An 18,467-nucleotide genomic window follows, 5' to 3' on the forward strand; every position below is an offset into this window, starting at 1 on the left:
TCTATGACATGGGCAAAAAAATTAAAATATTACTATTTTAATAAATAATTACGAATAAGTTGTTGTTTCGAATCTATATACGAATTTATTGCACTCATTCACGCCCAAATTAGGCGTAACTATTCATACCTAAGTTAGGCGTGACTCCCAAGGCATTCACGCCTAAATTAGGCGTGACTCGTTTTGTGTTGACATGTTGCACAAAAAATTAATAATTTAACCGTAAAAGTTTATAAGGCCATAACTTTTGACTCGAGTATCCGAATGAGGTAATTCTTTTTTTGATTCCACATAACTTTTCAAAATCTACGCAATGACATCTTATTTGATATATTTTATCTCTAACAAACACAATTCAAATTTGCAACAATGATACTATAAAGATGGCACCAAAATAGATTAATTCATCTATAAATAAGGATACTTAACGTTATATTAAAATATATACTTCTACCAAGTGTTTGAAAAAAAATAGTGTACAAGGTTATTTATTTAATTATCAAAATATATACAATGTTTTATATAATATTCTACCAAGTGTTTAGAATATTTATTTAATTATTTTCTTTATTAATACAATTATTGCAAATTTGAATTGTATTTGTGAGAGATAAAATATATCAAATGAGATTTCATTGCGCAGATCTCAAAAAGTTATATGGAATCAAAAAAAGAATTACCTTATTCGGATACCCGAGTCAAAAGTTATGGCTTTTCAAAGTTTTACGGTTCGTAAGTTGACTTTTTTTGCCACATGTCAACACCAGATGATTCACGCCTAAATTAGGCGTCGTGAATGCGTTGGGTGTCACGTCTAATTTGGGCGTGAATGAGTACAATAGATTCATAGATAGTTTCGAAACAGCTATGTATTCGTAATTATTTATTAAAATAGTAATATTTTAATTTTTTTTGCCCTATGACATGAGATAACTTATCTTCTTTAACATGAGATTAATAAAATCCCTAGAAATAATAGGAAAATTTAAGTGTTGTTGAAAAATTAATAAATTTTAACAAACATATAATAAACATTTATGATTAGGCTTGTTATCACATGAAAATAACATGTATTCTGCCTTGAAAAAAGGCACGAGAACCCCTGTTCTCTAATTTATTTATATAAAAAATTCGATAGTTACAAGGAATCTTTTGAGCACATGATAAGTTGTTAACAGTTACTTAGCAATGGATTAGAAGTAATTAAAATAACAGCCAACTTCAAAATATCAATTCAGCAAAAATTGGTGATAATAAATTAGACATTAGCGAAACGGGGAAACAAATTTTAAAAATTATTATTATGTAGAAATTTTAATATTATATATAGGGACATGTTATATTTATAAACTTTTTTGTTTACAAACACTTACAAACTACACTAAGTACGACCGGTCATACTTTAATTATGCAGTGTACGACCGGTCATACTTAGTGTAATTTGCAAAAAAAGTTTGTAAACGGATCTTATCCCTTATATATATGAGAAAAGTTATATTTACAAACTTTTTATTTACAAACTACACTAAGTATGACCGGTCATACTTCAATCAAGAGTGTATGACCGGTCATAGTTAGTGTAATTTGTAAAAAAAGTTTGTAAACGAATCATTCCCCTATATATATATATATATATATATATATATATATATATATATATAGAGAGAGAGAGAGAGAATATTCTTACACCGGAGTAAGCATAAGAAGTCTTATACCAAATCTTGCTCAGTGATTTGGTTGCATTTAACGGCTCAAATATCTAATGAATCAGAATAGTTAGATACAAATAAGATTAATGATCAAGATTGAGAGTGTAACTTACACCGGTGTAAAATGATTGTGATATATATATATATATATATATATATATATATATATATATATTGTAAAATAATTGGAAAGAAGACATACACTACAAAACAATAGCTGAATGGACCACCTTAAGCAAGACCTCCTTACCGCTGATAATGATTTCCTATCTAAGTTGAAACCATGTATTACGCATATAAAGCAATATTTTATTAAGAGAATACAAAATTTAAATATTTCTTTTTTTTTCTACTAAGAAATTTAAGGGGAATGAGAGTTACCGGGCTTACCTATAAAGAATTATTTATATTGAACCTAGCTATGATCAATTTTCTCGTGATTAATTAACTCCAGTTAATTAACAAAGTTCGATTTTTTTAAGAACAGTTTCCGCGACGAAAACACACTAATTAAATAATAAAATTAAATTTTGTCATTCTACCAAAAAAGAATTTAAAATTTGCCAGTATATATTTGTATTAATAATTTTATTTTATCAAAAGCAAAGACTAAGACTTTAAATTAAATTTGTAAGAATTAATAACTCTAGAACACATATAATTAATAATAAAAACAATCCATTGTTACGATTAATTAATTGATCAAATAATCGGGGCTGTGCCCCTCTTTATTTTACAAAAAAAAAAAAAAAAATTGATCAAATAATCATGCCAACTAGTCTGTACTAATGGAGTTGTGATGTTTAAACTAAATAATTCTAGAACACATCGTCACGATTAAGTAATCCAATGATCATGCCAACTTGTGTGTACTAATGGAGTTGTGCTGTTCATACTAAAATACTCTCTGGTGCATTATCATTAGAGTTGATCACAGTCAGCTAAACTCTCACAGTTTTTTATTAACAAATTTGCTAGTTTCTTCCAAGGTAGTTGTTATTTTATGATTCAGTGACTAGCTAGGTGAACTTAACGTGGGGAAATGCGTGAAACCCAACAGATTTCTTAGTCAAAACAGTTACTTAGAGAATTATTGCAAAGAATTATTAAGAAGTTTCCGTTTTTCTGCGTATATACGTCAATTAACCATTGACTAAGAAAGCCAAATATCCTCGCACCATTCAAAATTGTAACGAAGGTTCCACGTATGTTGCTGTTATAACCCTTGACCTGTAACCATCCATGTGTGTCAGAGTGACCGATTGGAACCCTATCAATTAATATTGGAGGTTTTAGTTTTGGGAGAAAAAGGTTTGGAGTTGCTCAAAGTATATTACATTAAGAAACAAGTTTGAACTGTTCAATATTATTATCTCCAGCTTAGGGAAATTCCTAGAGTTACTGTACCAAAAAAAATAAAAAATTCCTAGAGTTAATATGCAAGCTACCATGCTCCATACACTCAAATTATCATGCTCTCATCTATTGAGTTTGTATGTGAATATATTATTTGAACTATATTAACAATATATATCTAACAATCTCATCTTTGTTGGGCTTCCTCCTTCAATGCTAAGCCCAAGCCCATTGAGGGGTTTCCTAAAAACCCTAAACTTAGATCTCACCTCCTCTATATATTCATTAGTTGTGGGTGGAGGCTAGGTTAAAAGAGAGATTAGAAATTTGAGAGAAAATTGTTTGAGCAAAGCTTTATGCTTTGTATTTGAGAGATCTCTAGAGAGAGTTTGAGTGAAACATCTCTAGGGGAGTTTGACTATCACTATTGTTGGAGAGGTTATGTTAACCACCATATTGGTGAATCTTGATTCATTGTAACCATTACTTTCATAGTGGATTTTTGATCTGGACTAGGTCCCTGGGTTTTTAGTTATTCATTGAAGAATGTTTTCTCACGTTAAAAACTGATTTTTGTCTCTCTCTCTCTCTCCTTCTCTCTCTTTTCTGTTTGTTTTTGTTTTTTCGCAGCGCTGCCCGACCTGGTGAAGTTCAGGCCGAGGTATTGCCGAGATCCGAGATCGAGGATCTTGTTGATTGACTTCTGCAAAAAGGCCCCTGAGCCGATCTGAGGGAACCGGGTTCCCAACAGTGGTATCAGAGCTCGATTTCGACGGGTTCTGAGGGAGACGAGATGGAGACCAGTGGCATAACCCATGATGGAGATATGTTCAAGCTGACCACAGACAATTTCACCTATTGGAGACCGACGATGGAAGATCATCTCTACTGCAAAGATTTACATGAGCCCATTATCCTTGGTGAGAGACCGGAAGGAAAAACCGATAAGGAGTGGGAGATTCAGAGTCGTAAGGCGGTAGCTACAATCAGAAAATATATTGACAAAAGCCTCTTTGAGCACGTGTCCGAGTTCACGAACGCGTACGAGTTGTGGATGAAGTTGGAGTTCATGATTCAGAAGAAGACTCCCAGGAACAAAGCACACCTGGTTCGCCGACTTATGAAGTTAGAATACAAGGACGACATGAGCATGATTGAACACCTCAACACCTACAAAGGTATTGTGAATCAGCTGTCAAAGGCTGAGATGAAAATTGATGACGAGATGCAGGCCTTGCTGCTGTTGAGCTCGTTGCCAGAAAACTGGGATACTCTGGTGGTGACCTTGAATAATTCGACTCTAGATGGAAAATTGAATATGGATGTCGTGACAGACAGCCTCCTGGGCGAAGAAGCCAGGAGAAGAGAAGGAGGTATTTCGAGCACGTCTGAGGCCAACGTTGCTGAGAACAGAGGGAAATCTGACTCCCAGGGTAGAAGCAAGAGCCGGGGTCGAGATCGTGATAGAAGAGGAAAGTCCAGAGGTCGGTCAAAATCAAAATATGATTTGAAGTGATTCTATTATGGAAAGACAGGTCATAAGAAGCTAGACTGCTAGACACTACAAAATGACAAGAAGAACAACTCTGTGAAGCCGGATCAGATTGTTCCCAAGAAGAGGGAAGACAAGAGCACCACTGTGGTGGCTGCCAACTCGGATGCCGAGATATTCCTCCTAGGTGAGAATAATTATTTGAATGTTGCATATGATGACTGCACCTGGATTGTTGACTCTAGTGCCTCCTTCCACGTTACTCCACATAAAGATTTTTTCTCCTCTTACCGAGGTGGTGTTTTTGGAGTCGTGAAGATGGGAAATCAAGTGACCAGCAAGATTGTTGGTGTCGATGATGTGACCTGACCACGGATGTTGGGTGCTGACTTGTGTTGAAAGATGTAAGGCATATTCCTGACATGCGTTTGAACCTAATCTCGGTAGGCAAGCTTGATGATGCCAGGTTAGTGAACTACTTCGGTAGTGTTAAATGGAAGTTGGCCAAGGGAAACTTGGTTGTGTCCCAAGGTAAGAAGGAAGGCTCCTTGTACATGATGCAAGGAAAGATCAATGGCGGAGAAGCCAATTCTGTCCGAGATGAATCTAGCTTGGAGCTATGGTACAAGAGTCTCGGCCACATGAGCGAGAAAGGGCTCCAGATCCTGAACAAGAAAGGATTACTGATCGGGTTGAAAGGCCAAGCGTTGGAGAGTTGCACGCACTGCCTAGATGGAAAGCAGCACTGGGTTTCTTTCATGAAACTGGATCAACCTAGACGACGCAGGTATATTATTGACCTCGTCCATACTGATGTTTGCTCTATGTCAGAGAGATCTCTTGGAGGAGCTCAGTACTTTGTTTCATTTATTGATGACCATTCCCGCAAAGTGTGGCTATATTTGTTGAAGTCTAAATACCAGGTACTCCAATCCTTTAAAGAATTCCTTGCTATGGTTGAAAGGGAGACTGGCAAGAAATTGAAGTTGGTCCGATCTGACAATGGTGGTGAGTATTGCGGCCATTTTGATGCATACTGCAGAGCGGCCGGGATTCGACTTGAGAAGACGCCTCCCAAGACTCCACAGTTGAATGGACTGGCTGAGAGGATGAACTGAACAATTGAAGAGAAGGTACAAAGCATGTTATCCAATGTCGGGTTACCAAAATCATTATGGGGAGAAACCGTCAGAACTGCTGTTGACTTGATCAACCTCTCACCATCACGGCCACTTGAAGGAGAGATTCCAGAAGAAGTCTGGACAGGTCGGAAAGCGGCCTATAATCAATTGAAAGTGTTTGGATGCCGAGCTTTCGTGCATATCCCTAAGGATGAAAGGGACAAACTCAATGCGAAGACAAAAGAATGCATCTATCTTGGTTCGCCGAGATGTGAGTTCGGGTTTCGACTTTGGGATCCAATCAATAAGAAGATAGTGAGAAGCCGATATGTGATTTTTCATGAAGATGAGACCATTCATGACATCTCGAAGCCAAAGTTCGGGTTACTGTCAGACATGAAGAACTCATCCCTCCTGTCCGAGCTGAAGCAGGGGGTGAAAATCAAGAAAATGAAAAAAATGACGACCAGTAACAAGCTGATGATGAGGTCCGAGTTGATGATGAGATCCGGGATAAGAATGATGAACCGGATTCTCAAGTTGAACAACAGATGAGATATCCAACTCGAGAAAGAAGACCCTCTACAAGATATCCATCTGATGAATACACTACTGTTGCTGAAGACGGTGAGCCTCAGAGTTATGATGAGGTTGTGATGAGCTCAGAGAAAGAAAAATGGGAAAAGGCAATGCAAGACAAGATGAAGTCTCTACATGAGAATCAGACTTATGAGCTGACTGAGCTGCCTGAAGGAAGATGAGCTCTGAAAAATAAATGGGAGTATAAGATTAAGAACGAAGAGGACAGGCTGAAGCCGAGATACAAAGCCCGGATTGTAGTGAAAGGCTGCAATCAGAAGAAAGGAGTAGACTTTGAGGAGATTTTTTCTCCTTTGATGAAAATGACCTCGGTCCGAAGCGTGTTAGCCATGGCGTCTTCGATGGACCTCGAGATAGAATAAATGGACGTGAAGACGACATTTCTTCACGGTGATTTAGAAGAAGAGATATGTATGGAGCAACTTGAGGGGTTCCGAGCTCCAGACAAGAAGACTTAGTATCTCGGTTGAAGAAGAGTCTCTATGGCTTGAAGCAAGCACCTCGGCAGTGGTACAAGAAATTTGAATCATTCGTGACTGATCACATGTTTGAGAAGACAGAAGCCGACCATTGCGTATTTGCGAAGAGGTATGAGGCCGGAGATTTTTTGATCTTGTTGTTGTATGTTGACGACATGCTTATTGTAGGGAAAGACAAATCGAGAATAGCCGCCCTGAAAAATGCGTTGAGCTCGTCCTTCGCAATGAAGGAACTCGGCCATGCAAAGCAGATTCTCGGAATCAAGATTATCCGAGATAGACAAAAGAAGCTATTGTGGCTGAGTCAAGAGAAGTATATTGAGAAGATTCTGAAGAGATTCAGCATGGACAAAGCCAAAACAGTGAGCACCCCCTAGCCGGACACATAAAGCTGAACTAGAAGCAATGTCCGAGATCTGATGAAGACAAAGATGAGATGATGAAGGTCCCGTACCAATCCGCCGTCAGAAGCTTGATGTACGCAATGGTTTGCACTAGACCCGACTTGGTGTATGCTGTTGGAATGGTAAGCCGGAATCTGTCAAACCCCGACAAAGAGCACTAAGAAGTAGTGAAGTGGATCTTCAAGTAACTCTGAGGTATGACCAACTTAAGCCTTCGATTTGGAGAAGGCAAAGCCAAGTTGCAAGGCTACTCGGATTCTAATTTACGGGGAGATTCTGACTCGAGGAAATCGACGACGGGATACATGATGAGATTTGCCGGAGGAGCTGTCTCTTGGCAATCAAGACTTCAGAAGTGTGTTGCACTATCGACAACTGAGGCTGAGTACATTGTCGCTACTAAGGCAAGCAGAGAGATGTTGTGGATGAAGAAAATCCTCATGAAACTCGGCCATGAGCAAGACAAGTACGAGTTGGGTTATGACAATCATAGTGCACTCCATCTTGCGAAGAGTTCGACCTATCACTCTCCACTAAGCATACTGATGTGAGGTATCACTGGATCTGGGATGTAGTGGAAGGTGGAGAGCTCGAACTCGTCAAAGTGCACACTGACCAAAATTGGTCCGACATGATGACAAAGCCGGTTCCAACAAGAAAATTTGAAGACTGCTGTGAAGGAGCCGGGTTGATGCTGAAGCTGACGCATTGAAGTCGGAGAGGGAGATTTGTTGGGCTTCCTCCTTCAATGCTAAGCCCAAGCCCATTGAGGGGTTTCCTAAAAACCCTAAACCTAGATCTCACCTCCTCTATATATTCATTAGTTGTGGGTGGAGGATAGGTTAAGAGAGAGATTAGAAATTTGAGAGAAAATTGTTTGAGCAAAGCTTTATGCTTTGTAATTGAGAGATCTCTAGAGAGAGTTTGAGTGAAACATCTCTAGGGGAGTGTGACTATCACCATTGTTGGAGAGGATATGTTAACCACCACATTGGTGAATCTTGATTCATTGTAACCATTATTTTCATAGTGGATTTTTGATCTGGACTAGGTCCCGTGGGTTTTTACTTATTCATTGAAGAAGGTTTTTCCACGTTAAAAACTGCTTGTGTTCTCTCTCTCTTTCTTTCTCTCTCTCTCCTTCTCTCTCTCTACTGTTTGTTTTTGTTTTTCTGCTGCGCTGCCCGACCCGGTGAAGTTCAGGCTGAGGTATTGCCGAGATCCGAGATTGAGGATCTTGTTGATTGACTTCCGCAAAAAGGCCCCTGAGCCGATCAACACTCTTATGTTCACCATGCAACGTAATCCAACAAGGTGGTCAGTATAATGTTCAAAACAAGTATGGATCATCTACATTTGGTCTAATACAATCAACTCATATCGGTTAAAGGGATCATCATTTGCAATCTAAAGAAATGAATCATTATTATCATGAATCTTTTCTGAGATCAATATACCAAAATAAATATTAAGAGTTTTATATTTAATATAAACTCATTTAAATTAAACATCCAAAATAAGTCTCAAAATCATTTCACAATCAATGTGTGCATAATAGAGAAGTATAAGTAGGCCTGTCGAAATAGTCCAAGACCTTACAAATACAAGAAATAAGCATAATAGTTTTCACAAAATAGAGATAGCACAGTGTTACTCTAATTTTTTGAGACACTTCATCGATAATAGTTTTATACATAGTCCGCTCATTATTCTTACCTCGAACATGATATTCTTGACTAGATATTTTCGTAAGAATATTTATATTTTTATTATAATTTTTAGGAACACTTCACCAGTACGCATTTATACTGAGAAGCAGAACCGGTGTCCGCACTTTTCATCAGAAAAGCGATTTAAGCGTTATTTGACCTTCTCTACAATTATTCTAATCTTTCGATATTTATTCAAACTTAATTATAGAATTATTTCCTAAACTCATAATTAAATTATTTAAATTCCTAATTTAACGGTGCGAGTTCTTACACTAACCCCACCATTTAAGAATTTTGTCCGCAAAATTAGAGACATACCTATCCCTAAACTTGGGTATTGCCGGAGAAGCTCATCCTCTCGCTCTCAAGTACACTCCTCTGGAGTTCTTCCTTCCCAATGCACCTTGACCATGGGAATGATTTTGTTTCTTAGCTGCTTCTCGCCACGATCGAGTATCTTGAGTGATTCTACGAGAGTCTTTAAGTTCTCCCGAATTTCCACATCGTCGAGTTTCACCATGTGCGAAGGATCAGCTATGTATCTCCGTGACACATGAAACACATCATGGATGTTGGCCAAGTTCGAAGACAAGGCAAGCTGATAGGCAACGGGCCATACCCTACCAAGTATCTGGTATGGCCCAATGAATCTCGAGCTTCCTCACTCCGAGGGTACGACCAACACCGGTGACGGAGGAAAGTCTCACAAACACGTGTTCACCCTTACTAAACTCTAACGGTATATGCTTGTTGTCATAGTAACTCTTATGACGGTTCTGTGCTTGCTTCAGTTTCTCTTTGGTCATCTGGATCTGCTAGGTAGTATCTTGGACAAAGTCCAAGCCAAATAACTCACGATCTCCAACCTCAGACCAACATGTAGGAGTCCTACACCTCCTACCATAAAGTGCCTCATTGGGTGCCATGCCTAGGCTAGCATGAAAACTGTTGTTGTATGAAAACTCAACCAATGGTAGGTACCGATCTCATGCTGAGCCCTGCTCCAAAGTGCAAGCCCTAAGCATGTCCTCCAATGTCTGGATGATTCGCTCAGTCTGTTTATCAATCTGAGGGTGATAAGTTGTACTCAATCTCAACTGAGTACTAAAAGCTTCCTGTAGCGCCTCCCAAAACTGAGATGTGAACTTCGGGTCCCTATCACTAATGATGCTCTCGGGCACCCCGTGAAGCCTCACAACCTCGCGAACATATATCTTGGCCAACTGCTCTGTAGAGAAGCTCATCTTCACTGGAATAAAATGGGCAGATTTAGTCAATTTGTCCATAATAACCCAAATAGAGTCGCAACCATCCTGAGTCTTAGGCAATCCCACAACGAAGTCTATGGAAATGCTCTCCCACTTCCATTGCAGAATCTCAAGAGGTTGAAGCTTACAAGATGGTTTCTGGTGCTCAATCTTCACTTTTTGGCATATTAAACACTTGTACACATAAACTGTTATATCTTTCTTCATGCCCGGCCACCAGAAGTTTCTCCTCAAATCCTGGTACATCTTGGTAGCCCCAGGGTGGATAGTGAATTGGACCTTATGAGCCTCTGACATCACCTCCTCCGTCAATGAACCTCTAGGTACCACAATCCTTTTCTGCAACATTAACATTCACTGATCGTTCCAAGATATACCATCTTGGTTTTTCACATAATTTAGACACTCAATTTCTACTTGCGCCTCCTTGATCTTATCCATCAGCTCATTTTCAACTCTCACAGTCTTCATCTCCAAAAGTGCACCCCCAAACAAAGAGGTCACTGTCAAGTCTCGAAACTTCTCAAACACATCAAAATCATTAATCATTAAGCTGGATAGACTCGCGGATTTCTGACTCAAAGAATCAGCTACGACATTGGCCTTGCCTGGGTGGTACTTCAACTCGAAGTCGTAGTCCTTAAGAAATTTCATCCATCTTCGTTGTCTCATGTTCAGCTCCTTTTAGTCAAAAGGATACTTCAAACTCTTATGATCACTAAACACCACAAATTTCATTCCATAAAGATAATACCTCCAAATTTTAAAGGCAAAAACAATAGCAGCCAACGCAAGATCATGAGTCAGGTAGTTCTTCTCATGAGGCTTTAACTGCCTTGAAGCATAAGTAACAACTCTGCAAGTCTGCATCAATACACAACTTAGCCCCTTCTTAAAAGCGTTGCAATATTGCTTAAACTGCTCCGCAGGATCAGGAAGGATCAACATTGGTGCAGTTGTAAATCTGTCATTCAACTCCTGAAAGTATTCCTCACACTCGTGAGTCCACACAAATGGAGTCTCCTTCCAGCTAAGACGAGTAAGTGGCAACACCATCTTGGAGTATCCCTCAATAAACCTCCTATAGTAGCCTACCAATCCCAAGAAACTCCTCACTTTGGTAACTGTTTTGGGTCTCTCCCAATCCAATACTGCCTCTATTTTATTTGGGTCTACAGCCACTCCTCTTGCAGTAATGACATGCCCAAGAAATTTCACTGAAGTGAGCCAAAACTCACACTTTGAAGGCTTTGCATAAAGTTTCTTCTCCTTAAGTACCTGCAGTACAATCCTCAAGTGCTCATCGTGTTCCTCCTTGCTCTTGGTGTAAATCAATATGTCGTCAATGAAGATGATGTGCCTTCGGCATATAGGTATTTCAAAGTAAAAAGAATAAGGATTTGACACTAATTCAGTGATAAAAAGTGTTATTTTTAATGAATTATTGATAATCCATCTTCAGACACACTTTCACTATGATTCTATATTTTTTTAGGAGGAAAGCATGGAAAGATGATCAGTTTCACGCGAGTAGCGTGATAATCTTGCTGATCGCGCTAGAAAGAGCCATGTCCACTGCCTGTTCACGCAAATGGCATGAATTTCACACTAATAGCGTGAAAACTAAGGAACTTCACACTAATAGCGTGATTTTCACCCACGGCCTTCTCTCATCATCTCAAGTCTTCACGAACCCAAACCGTCACCCACCACCGGTGACAGCCACCATCAGCCTTCACCGCTCCTCATTCATCCATACCAACTTCTTTCACAACCGCGATTTCAAATTTTAGGGTTTTATTTTTCATACAAGAAATCAAGGGTTCCAATATTCAGTGGTCACATTTGCAAATATGGCAGGCGATAAGGGAAAGCAGACAAAGAAAGGAACAAAGGCCGGAACTAAGGGTACTGATGCATTTAGTAGCAAGAGGCCAAGAGCATCATCCAGTTATGATGAAGACAGATTCCTTTCTGCTGAGCACCAACAAAGGTATGAACAATGGTTCATGCCTAAGAAGGTAATACCAGAGAGGCAAATCGCTTTGGAGATGTTTAAGGAAAATAATCCTATACTGTTTATGATAAGGAAAAAGAAGTGGGAAACATTGGCTATATTTGCCACTGCAAGCTCTAGCTCTATTCTGAAGGAATTCTGTGCTAATGTGGATAAAGAGAAAGTTGAGACCATCCGAGTAAGTTGGGTGAGAGGGAAAGAAGTTCCATTTGCAGCTGAAGACATAGAGGCTTTCTTGAAGACCTCTTATGACAGACTAGAAGGGTGCAAGTTCTGAACAACATACAATCAACTCCAACCCACAACCACAAGAAGCTTGTACAGGGAAGACATGCCAGAGGTGGCAGAAAGAGTGAGAAGAGGGATTATTGGATTGTACACTGCATGGGCAACAAAACCAGGTCTAGATCATGTGCTAGAAAAGTTGGAAAAGCATGATTTGTCTGGTGAAGCTGTGTTTTGGCATCAGTTCATTAACTCCACAGTGATAGCATCTACTAATCTCACAGATGTGAATGTGGAGAAAGCCACACTACTTTATGTGCTGATGAGTGACCAGAACCTGGATATATCTCAGATCCTGTCTGATAGGATCCTACATGTCATTACAGCTGCTAGAGGTGACCACATGCTAGCTCACTCATCTCTGATAATGCACTTGTGTATTCAAGCAGGAGTTGAGATACCACCAGAAAAGAATCTAGATGTAAAGGTGGCTACTCGCATGACATATGATACATACTGTGATATGCTTGTTGATCCACGCAACAAGGAAATGATTAGAGCTACAATGTTATCACCTTCTGCCATCCTTACGAAGAGTCCGTGCAGTTGGCCTCGTGCACCTTATGGTCCCCATCTTGAGCATATCCTTCCCTACGCTTCTGTTTTTGTAGCACCACAGGCTACGCCATCAGCAGCAAATCAAGCCACCACATCCACAGCACCTCAGAGACCAGCACCACCCCAACATCTTTATGCAGATTCCCCTGTTATTCTAACCATGAATGAAAAAATCCAGAACATGCAGGGACAACTTGACCGTTTGAGCATACAGGGTGACTACTGGACAACATGCTAGAGGGCATCTGTCAAGTCACTGGAGTGGATACATCTGCTTTTCAGCCACATTTTCCACCACCACCAGCTCCTGAGGAGCCCATTGAGACCATAGTCCCTACTGAGCCAGCAACAGAGCCTACAGAGACACCACAGGTTGCGGGAGGGGATGACATGGACGAGTCGTGGCTGGATGACTGATCACCATGCTCACCATTTATCTTTAGTTATTTGTTATTTTGGTTATGTTTTTATATTTCTATTTTGTGTTGAGACAAGATGTTATGATGTTTAGTTGTCTTTTCAGTTATGTTGAATTGATGTTTTAACCAGTGTGAGTGTGTTACCTGCGCAGAAGTTCTTATTCATCGACTAGTTTAGTTTTATTGCTGGGGACAACAATTTTCTAAATCTGGGAATTGGGTGCACCACATGCGGTACAGAGGAACCAGACAAAAAAGACCTCTAACAAAAAAAATTTCTGAATCAGGGGTGATATCTAAACCTTTTGTCTCATTTTCTATTGTTATTTTTGTTTAGATAGAAGAAAGTCTCTGAGCAACATACCTGGATCTGCATTACCTATTCATGCAATAACATGATTAAATCTTAGAGAGCATTAAATTTACTGTGTGAGAAGTCATAATGGATAAATGTTATGAGTCATGCATTGAAGTATAAGAGTTATTATTGCTCGTTTGATTGAATTCTTTGTTGAGAGTTACAGTTGATATGTGATGATAAGTGGAATTTAGATTCTAGTTTGATTGCGCAGCCGTGAGGTTTGAGGCTATACAGTAATTTTTTTTTAGAGAGACCTCACTGTGATAATACTCTAGAACTTGATTTGTTTCTCTGTAATACACACATGATCTGAAATGATAAAGGCAATTCTTTCTTGCTAACTACTTGGCCAAATAGTTATCCTGAAAAATTTCCATTGCTAGCCCCTTTGAGCTTTAGCTTGTTGTTTCTTATTAAATTCAACCATAAGACACTTGACTTCTTCTCCTGTCGACCTACCTTGAATGAGATTGAAGCAATGATTGTAGAATTCAGGAAAAAGTTCACAAAAGTTAAGTAATTGTAGAAGCAAATGCTTTGGACGAAGAAAGAAAGAATACAATGAAAAGTTGCATAGCAATCTTATTTAAAAAATAATTGTTGTCAGGAATGGGATACAGGAAAGAAAAGGGAGAGTCTGAATAGAAAGGATAAGACTAAATGAGATTGTGTTGAGTGTGAACAACTGAAAACAAATAATTGTGCTTCAATCTCAGATATAATGAAAATCAGCCACTGTCCAAATATTCCTACCCTAACCTGAGCCAAGTTATAACCTTGCAAAGACCTTTGGATCTAATTGTGCATGTTTTATACGTTCCTCATCTTTAGGAATTTGAGAATAGGATCAAACCTATGGTAGTCTTATTGCACTGACGGATTGAGAGTTTAAACCCAATACACCAGAGTGATGAGTGCAGTGATTATCTTGGTAAGGAGTAATTGAGCTAGATTCTAATTCCTGGTACAAAGGTAGTTCTTGAAATTCTCAACTCGGAATTCATTCATGCCTGGCATTATAACTCTAAAATTCTTCAATGTAGAAAGGTGCATTAGTGACATAAATTCTTCTCATAGAGTTAATATTTGTTGCCTAATATTTGATCTTAATTATTGCTGAGGACAACAATTTTCTAAATCTGAGAATTGTTTGATGTACCTTCGGCATATAGGTATTTGAGAGTAAAGAGAATAAGGATTTAACAGTAATTCAGTGATAAAAAGTATTATTTTTAATGAATTATTGATAATCCATCTTCAGACACACTTCCACTATGATTCTATATTTTTGCAGGAGGAAAGCATGGAAAGAAGATTTTTACAAACAATAGTTTCACGCGAATAGCGTGATAATCATGCTGATTGCGCCAGAAAGAGCCATGTCCACTGCCTGTTCACGCAAATGGCGTGAATTTCATGCTAATAGCATGAAAACTAAGGAACTTCACGCTAATAACGTGATTTTCATGCTAATAACGCCACGGTTGAAGACAAATAGAGCCAACCTACTGAATTTTTATGCAACTAGCGTGAAACTCACGCTGATCGCACCAAGTACAGGGATCTTCAACTAATCGTCCGCGTGGATTGCGCGAAATTGGTGCTGATCGCGTGGACGTTGCGAATGCAGCCTGATTTTATGGGATTTGATAAAAATGGAAATTTAATCAATTATCTCATGAGATTATGACCTAATTGGATTGCTGGTTATAAAAAAGAGTCAAAAACCAAAGAAAGTAACAACTTTTGCATGGAGAGAATTACGAAGGCAAAGATCGGAGAGCAACTCTTGGCGATTGAAAGATTCAAGAATTTTTCTTCTCTTTCTCCGGTTTTATCCTTTTATGAACTCTTTTCTATTTATTGAATTGTCAGACATGAATATGTCTGGCTAGTCTTTTATTATTGTGGTAAGGATAACAAGCCTTAATGTGAACCCCTTGTAGTTTGATTAAATTTTATATTTGTTTATTCCAATTGAATTTATTTTCCTTTGTTCTTCATCTTTTAATTCTTCTAGAATTGATCACTCTATCGAGATTGCGAGGGTTAGGATTTTCAATAGGGATATTGGGATTCTAATTCCAGACAAAAAGGAAAGTAATTGTTCATGTATGCACTAGGGATAGGCTACATGAACCGCAGACGTTAAGGATTCACTGGTTCAAAAGTTTAACCTAAAAAGGGATTTCTAAGAGATTAGGATTCTAATAGGGTTAATAAAGTTAAGGTTACTAAGGAATTAGGGCTTAACTAATCAATTAAAAGATGGTGAATTGTTTGATCAATGGTTAAATTAAAGAGTAAATACCCTTTTTGGTCCCTAACAAAAAACACGGTCCCCATTTTAGTCCCTTACAAAAATAAACTAGTCAGTTAGTCCCTAACAAATGCAAAGTGGACCCATTTAGTTGAAATCGTGGTCTCTAATAAATTCAAAAAAGACCCATATTAGTCCCTCAAAAGGACTAAAATGGGTCCACTTTGAATTTGTTAGGGACAAACTGACTAATTTATTTTTGTAAGGGACTAAAGTGGGGACCGTGTTTTTTGTTAGGGACCAAAAATGGTGTTTACTCTAAATTAAATGTAAACATTAATTCAGATTGCAAGGTCGGGATCATAAAGGTGTTGGCGTCACTTTACCGCAATAATTCTCTTAAATATTTTCTCAATCTTAATCTGTTGTTTTCAAGTTTTAAAAAGAATCTTTGAATTATTCTCAATTTTCACAACCTACAATTGTTCTTAAACCCATTTTAATAATCCAACAAGAGAGGAATAGTTATAATAATTTTGGTGCCTCAATCCTCGTGGAGATGATACTCTACTCATCCTTTTATTACTTGGAACGAACGGTACAGTTCCCGATTTTACGCAACAGAAGACAATCACAAAATTATCCAAGTACGGCTGGAAAATATGATTTGTGTAATCCATGAATACTGTCGGAGCATTGGTGAGACCAAACGGGATCACCAAATACTCATAATGACCGTATCTCGAACGAAACGCGGTCTTGGGAATATCCTTCGGCTTAACCCAGATCTAATGGTATCCAGACCAAAGATCAGTCTTTGAGTACACGCAAGCACCCCTAAGCTGATCCAAAAGATCATCAATACGTGGGAGGGGATACTTGTTCTTGATCGTCACTTTGTTCAACTGCCTGTAATCGGTGCACAATCGCATGCTCTCATCTTTCTTCTTGACAAAGATGATCGGTGCTCCCCATGGAGACACACTAGGTCGGATGAAGTTCTTCGCGGAAAGATCCTCAATATGCTTCTTTAATTTCGCTAACTCAGGTGGGGGAATTTGGTATGGAGCTAAAGAAATAGGCCCCACACCAAGCAAAAGATCAATAGAGAACTCTATCACCCGCCGTGGCGGAAACTCAAGAATCTCCTCAGGAAACACCTTAACGAATTCTCTCACCACAAGAATGCCGATAATATCCTCTTGTGTCCCACTCACCAACCTCCCAATATAACATAGCCATATACTTATGCTCTTAAGGCCTTTCTATCTTGAAGCACTGATAAATAAAGAGAAGAACTGGTAGGGGAATCACAAGGAGACATCACCACTTTCTTTGCACAGTAATCAATCATCACACAATTTCTGAACAGCCAATCCATACCCAAAATGATCTCAAGGTTGACCATGGGTAGACAAATGAGATCTGCCAAATAATCTCGATCGTCTAATAGAAATACCACATCCCGATAAATAGATGAAGCGTCACATTTCGCCCTAGTGGCAATAGTAACACGTAAAGGTGGAGAAAGCACAGAAATGGGCAACTTAAGCCCCACAGCAATTGGGTCTGCAAGGAAGGAATGTGTAGCCCCAGAATCAAACAACACATTTACATCACAACCACCAATAGAAAGAGCACCTCTCACAAGGTTCAAAGCTCTATCTGACTGCTGGCGGTCTAAGGTATACACTCGGCCCATGGCTGGTGGTGCACCAGGTGGTGCGGTATAGGGTACTAAAATCGTTTGAAGTGGTGTAGCTTGGTCAACTGCAACCCGAGCAACTAATGCCTAGCAATCCTTGGCCAGATGGCCATTCTTCCCACACTTGTAACATAACAGCTCACCAGTGGCATAACGTCCCACATGCTCTTTCCCGTATCGTGCACATCTAGGAGTAGAAGGAGGTCTAGCAAAACTCCTCTTCGGTGTAGAAGTCCTCTTGAATTTGTTGAACGGCTGTCTGGCTTGCAACTGTTTTCCCTTGCCCTTGTCATCATACCTCTTGTCCCTCCCATGATAGCAACCACTAATTCCCTTATCCTTAGATACCTTGGCCTTTTTAGCCTTGCTGACCACACACGCACATCCTCTATGTCATAGCACTGCTGAATCAATGTGCCAAAGTCTTTGGGTGTAGCTCCAGCTATCTTGTATGTTATCTCCTCATTCAGGACTTTACGGAACTTAGAAGCCAAAAACTCTGGTGTATGTCTAACAGTACGAAAATGTGCAAATTTGGCTAGCTCATTGAACTTAGCCAGATACTCGTCCACAGTCATTGAGCCCTGTACTAGGCGCTCAAACTCTCGTTCCTTGCGCTCGATGGCATCATATGGGAAATAATTCCCCAAAAATAGCTCCTCAAAGAATGGCCAAGTGATAATCTGGCCCTGCATCTCATACACCTGAGAGGTGTTCACCC

The 18,467-nt window shown here is 39.2% G+C and overlaps 1 protein-coding gene across 1 annotated transcript; it reads right to left on the reverse strand.

The window, feature by feature from the left end:
• Positions 1 to 17,287: 17,287 nt before the first annotated feature.
• LOC133298738 (uncharacterized) lies at positions 17,288 to 17,743 on the reverse strand. The gene has a single exon (XM_061498066.1). The coding sequence runs from the start codon at positions 17,741 to 17,743 to the stop codon at positions 17,288 to 17,290; it is 456 nt and encodes a 151-aa protein (XP_061354050.1).
• Positions 17,744 to 18,467: the final 724 nt, after the last annotated feature.

The sequence above is a fragment of the Gastrolobium bilobum genome, unplaced genomic scaffold (assembly GCF_033153095.1).
Source record: "Gastrolobium bilobum isolate Gb01-03AN ecotype WA unplaced genomic scaffold, APGP_CSIRO_Gbil_v1 utg10480, whole genome shotgun sequence".
Lineage (NCBI taxonomy): Eukaryota > Viridiplantae > Streptophyta > Magnoliopsida > Fabales > Fabaceae > Gastrolobium > Gastrolobium bilobum.